This window comes from Echinops telfairi, unplaced genomic scaffold, assembly GCF_000313985.2.
Source record: "Echinops telfairi isolate 266 unplaced genomic scaffold, ASM31398v2 ScPeMD7_24;HRSCAF=84, whole genome shotgun sequence".
Taxonomy (NCBI): domain Eukaryota; kingdom Metazoa; phylum Chordata; class Mammalia; order Afrosoricida; family Tenrecidae; genus Echinops; species Echinops telfairi.
Window position 1 is genome coordinate 6,851,479 of NW_022103921.1, and position 5,809 is coordinate 6,857,287.

The 5,809-nt window shown below is 47.6% G+C and overlaps 1 protein-coding gene across 1 annotated transcript in view; it reads left to right on the forward strand.

The window, feature by feature from the left end:
• SIAH3 (siah E3 ubiquitin protein ligase family member 3) overlaps positions 1-5,809 on the forward strand; it is an 83,692-nt gene that overhangs the window by 53,540 nt on the left and 24,343 nt on the right. Inside the window, exon 3 of the mRNA XM_004714095.2 lies at positions 5,134-5,143. Coding sequence (XP_004714152.1) covers positions 5,134-5,143 — 10 coding nt within the window. The remainder of the gene's footprint in view (positions 1-5,133; positions 5,144-5,809) is intronic.

Below are 5,809 nucleotides of genomic sequence, written 5' to 3' on the forward strand. Positions count from 1 at the left end.
CTCCTCCCCGAGACCCCTCTGCAAGGGGATCTCCAGTGGCCTACTAATGGGCTTTGGATCTCCACTCTGCACTCCCCCCATCATTCACTATGGAAAGGTAGCTGCTCTTCTTCACCCTTTGCCCTTTATTCTCTGCCCATCCTATGCATGCATATGACACAATTAACAATACCACAGCTAGGATCAGGTGTACCTCAGTCCTCCAAGTGACATCCTTGCCTTTTAATTTTCAATTAGCTGCAGGAAATCCTTGACATCCTTTGGCTTGTAGATGTCTCTTTCCCTCTCGTACATGTCATCTCTTCCAGCCTGTGCCACTCTGTGTCTATTCAGCTCTTCTTAGAAAACATGGCTCCCAAGTGATTAGGTTTAGGACTCACCTACTCTGCTACGGCCTTGTTCACATAACAAAATTAATCTGCCTATATCCAAACAGGGTCCTCTTCACAGGTTTAATTCCCCCATCACACCCAAACAGAAGAAGTATATAGAGTTCCCAAGTTAGTACAATGAAAACCTTTGCTGAGAATATTCCTAAGCATCTAAAAGCCTTTCCCCCCTCCTTTCTGTCCAGGACAGCACCCTGAGACAGAAAGGAAAAGCGAATTCAATTACTCCTGTCCTGCTTCACCCAACCTCACTCCATAATTTACTACCGCACCATCAGCACCGAAACGCAAGCCAAACCAGTCCCACTGCCATAGAGTTGCTAGTGACTCATGGGTTTAAACTGCCCATCTTGCCATTAACGGCCAAAGGTTACCCAACAGCGTCATCAGCGCAGTGGCTGGAGAAAAATGGGCTCCTTTCATCCCAATATTCTACTGTATTTCCGTGTGATCATTTTTCAGGTTGACTCTATTGTGCCATGCACAGTTTCTCTGAAGAGCACTGTCCCCAACTGGTATTTGTGGAACTCTGCACAAACTGGTAGAATTTCCATCAAAACTCAGCCTCAGTGTGCAGTCCTTCCATATACTGCCCTAGACCAAGGTCTGGAAATAGAGAATATTAGTCAGAAAGTATTATTGACAGGTAACAATGCACAAGACCATACTTGTGTTCAGTATTGGGTGAGACACTGGGTATGAAGGCACTTTAAGAAATGTTAATGTGATTGTTCAAGGCAATAGTTCTCGACTAGAGAGCTGGTACGAGAATGAGTAATGTAGCATTTTATTAAATACCTGTTGAGCCACTGCTGTGTGAAATGCTCTCTGCCCTCACAGCTTCATGTCATGTTTAGTCACTGATATTAGAAGGCATATGATTTTCAGGACAGTTCATCCGCCACCCATTTGTCACTTTGCCCTACTGTGATGGCTTATTGGAAGCACCAGTATTTTAAGTACCAGCAGGGCCACCCATGGCGGACAGGTTTTAGCAGAGCTTCCAGAACAAGACAGACTGGAGGAGAAATATCTGGTGAAAACTGTATGTATCACAATAGAACAACTGTTTAATATTGCCTTCGTTATCTAGTTCAATCACAGAAATAGCACGAGTGGCCTTAGCAACAAAAATGTATTTTTTTACAGTCAAATCAAACCCATTGCCATCGAATTGGTCCTGACTCCTCGTACTGCTGTTTAGTGTTCCTGCAGCTGTATGGCTGATAGGAGAAGCACCCTCACCTTCCTTTCTCCTGTGGAGCAGCTGGTGTGTCTACACCTCGCACCTGTGGTTAGCAGCCCAGTTCTCACCTGACAGCACCACTCGGACTCCCTTTTTCTCACAGAGAACTGGAAGTCTGAGGAAGGCTGTCCAGGCCAGCATTGGGGAAGGTCCTTTTCTTTGGTTCCAGACTAGCACAACACTTAGCAATTCTCTAGCCTCTTACTTCATCTTCCCTCTTTGTGTGCTTTGGCATCTATCTCCCTGCTTCTCTGCTGGCCTCATAGGCTCCCTCCATAGCTCAAGAGATTGGCCCAAGACCCTCCCTACAGGGCTGGCTCATTAACATAGCAAAGAAATTCCTTTCTCAAATGAGATGATAACCACAGTCAGAATTCAGATCACCTATTTGTGGGGGTGGGGGCGCAGCGCATAACGCCATCCATAGCAGAAATAGTGCTAGAAGATGAGCCCCCTAGCCACTCAAAAGACACCATGGACGCAGCAATGCACTTGAGCACACCAATGATGGTGAAGGCGGTGTGGAGAACAGCCCTGTTTCTTTGTCTCACAGAAACGAGAGCAAAAGTGACTAATAGCATGATGGGCAGCATGGGCCCATATCCAAGTGGGAGAGGAGGTGTCTAGCCCTCCCAGTCTCATCCTGCTTTCAACGCTGGTTCCCATCCAGCCTTGCCTCTCATCATTCCACCAAGACTTCACCAGTTCTCTTCCCTGTGCTAAAGATGGTCTTCCCGGATTCTGGATTTTGATTCTTCTTCTCTTCACCTGCAGATCCCATTCATTGTCGCCCACCCACCTCAAGTAGCCTCCAGAACAAGCCTTTCCCTACCACTCAGGCTACTTGATCCTGAAGAGAGCATTGCCTGAGCCTTCCAGTCCAGTCTAATGTCTTGTGTAGGACAATGTAATTTATTTAAGCACATAATTCACTGGTGTTAATTATATTCACAAGGCCATGTGACCATCACTGCTGTTTATTTCCATAGTTTTTCTCCTCCCAAACAGAAACCCAGTCCCCCTTTAGCAATAATTCCCCACACCCATCTCCCTTGTTCCTGGAACTGACCACTGATCTACTCTCTAGCCATGTGTATTTGCCTATTTGGGTACTCCATGTAAGTGAGACAATATACTCTCTGTCCTTTCAGGTCTGGCTCATTTCCTTTAGCAGAATGGTCTCAATGTCCATGCATGTGGATGCACTCCTACCTTGCACAGACACATAACTTTCACACCTGTCAGCTGCTTCCTCAACAGGCTGGGTGCTGGCCGGTGACTAAGAGTGCACTCTCTGTACCTATGTCCTCCAGCACCTTCTGGCTGCTTTGCCAGGTGTACTGCTGACAAAGACCCTGGAAAGAATGACCCTGAGATCAGGCATAAGGCATCATCAGAACAAAAAATCTTACCATAGTGAATGATGGGGGGAGTGCAGAGTGGAGATCCAAAGCCCATGAGTAGGCCACTGGAGATCCCCTTGCAGAGGGGTCTCGGGGAGGAGATGAGCCAGTCAGGGTGCGATGTAACAACGATGAGAAATACAACTTTCCTCTAGTTCCTAAATGTTTCCTCCCCGCTCCCACTACCATGACCCGAATTCGACCTTGCAAGTCTGGCTAGACCAGAGGATGTACACTGGTACAGATAGGAACTGGAAATACAGGGAATCCAGGGCGGATGAGCCCTACAGGACCAGTGGTGTGAGTGGTGATACTGGGAGGGTAAAGGGAGAATGGGTAGGAAAGAGGGAACCAATTACAAGGAACTATATGTGACCTCCTCCCTGGGGGACAGACAACCGAAAAGTGGGTGAAGGGAGACGTCGGACAGGGCAAGATATGACAAAATACCAATTTATAAACTATCAAGGGCTCATGAGGGAGGGGAGAGTGGGGAGGGAGGGGGGAAATGAGGACCTAATGTCGGGGGTTTAAGTGGAGAGAAAATGTTTTGAGAATGATGTACAAATGCGCTTTACACAATTGATGTGTGTATGGATTGTGATAACAGTTGTATGAGCCCCTAATAAAATGTTTAAAAAAAAAGAATGACCCTGAGCCCACAGTGGCAACTGGGCATAGGCAGAGCTCTGCCCTCCCCGAGGGATGGCTGTGGGGCTCCAGCCTCCTCCCTCTTCCCCAAGTGTGGCCCTGAAAGAGGGCGCCCACAAAAGAGGTACACAACCTCACTGCCCATTCTGTCCTCGTGGAAGCCCTTGCCGAGGCCCTTAATGTCTCGTGTTAAAACAACAGAGGAGATGACCCCCAGCACAATCTCTAATAGGTAGCATGGGTCAACGATTATTCATTTGTACTAGTGCTTCTCGCGTGACAGGCCGAGATGAAAATTTGTCCTCTTCCTGGCAAGAGTTATAAATTGGTTTTATGTCACTGCTGAACCCAGAGGCAAGAAGGGGAGGGGCTAGCCGTGGGGGAGGGGCGGCCAGGACTGCTGCAGCAACAACGCAAACCACCTCTTGCCCAGTGTGAAAAAGAGGAGCCGATGAACTGGAAATGAGATCAGGACAAGGGAGAGATTGACAGTCTTTCCAGAAAAGACAGAGAACGCCTTGAGAATGTGAGCCACATCTTCTATTTCACTTTCATCCTCGACGGCTGGCAGGCTGGCTGCATAAAAGTCATGGTTTTGCAGGAAGGGAATTTCACAAAGTGTGGGGCTTGAACCAAGCTGTGGTTCTGGAGGTTGGCAGTCTGGGTACCAGGCATTGGTGGGGTCGAGCATTAGGATCCAAACTACCACAGGACGCCTTCAGATGTGACATGGACGGATAGCATCCTCATTTGATCATATTTCTATACAAGGTCAGGACACACACAAGAGAGGTCAGAATACCAGCATATCCTTCTGGATAACAATTTAATCCATCTCACTTGCTACATGAAAGAATGGGCAGATACAAGCAGGTGTTGTGGGGTTGAAACGGGGGTACAGAACGAAGATAGAGCTGAGCCAAGAAAGAACAGTAAAGAAAGGCTTTAGTGAGGCTAGGAGAAACTCCCGGGAGCATTCCACAACCCAGTGAGTTAGGTCAGGAAAGCTGCAGCTTGTCGGTGAGGCGGTGGGAGATATATAGGGCTCAAGCTCAGGAAGTATACGTTGACAGAAGGAAGGGAGATTTCTTATTGCTTGTCCGCAGCTTGTCGGTGAGGCGGTGGGAGGTATATAGGGCTCGAGCTAAGGAAGTATACGTTGACAGAAGGAAGGGAGATTTCTTATTGCTTGTAGCTGCAGGGCCTTGCGTCAGGATGCGATCCGTGGGAAGTCATCTCGTTGTCCGCAAACCTGCTCCCAGGAGTGCTGGGAAAGGGGCTCTGCAAACCAGCCTACGAAGATACATTGCTTCCTGGGGTGCTGGGGGAGGGGCTACACAAGCCTGGCCTGGAGAGATAAGCTTTTTGGGGTGTTAGGGCAGAGTTGCACAGTTCAATAGCCCCCATCCTTCCGGGGGCTATGAGGTTTCATCTTCCTGAGGAGCCACGAGGAGGTGGGGTGCTGCCTGGTCCGAATCCAGCCCAAACAGGTCTGTCTCTCCTGGCCAGTCACTGGTGAGATCAGTGATGCCACACCGATGCAAACTCCCCATGAGTTCTCCTCGGCCAATAGAGTAAATAAGAATACTCACCCGTGTGTCTGACACACATCACTCTACGAAGCGTTACACACAAAAGGCAGGTTGTAAAACTATACATTAAAAACGAAGGCAATATGTTCATTAGGCATTGAAATGAATTAAAAGACTATACACCCACAGTGTACCATTCAGATGATAGTATTCTGAATGCTTTCTATTCTCATTTAATAATATGCTAAATTTCCCCAAACTTTTGAGATGAAAAAAATCTTATTTTCTAAGTAGAAAAAAAATTAAACATTTCTTGGGGAAAAGAAAAAACAACATCAGTCCATAGTTATCTGTTCTAAGAACAGGAGAACAGGGTGTGGAGAGTCCAGAAGATGAGAAAAATCACCCGTGCTTGACTGAGTGAGTTCATTGTGCCAGCCTGGCCGATAATCACATGTGGGGCTGGTTGAAAGGCGGAGGGATAAATGGTGGTGAGCCTCGCCTTTCTAGTTCTCGGGTCTCTTGTTTTGTGATGGTCGCACCAGGTGCAGCTGCCTTAGCAGTTCCCTGCTTCAGCTTGCAAGATTG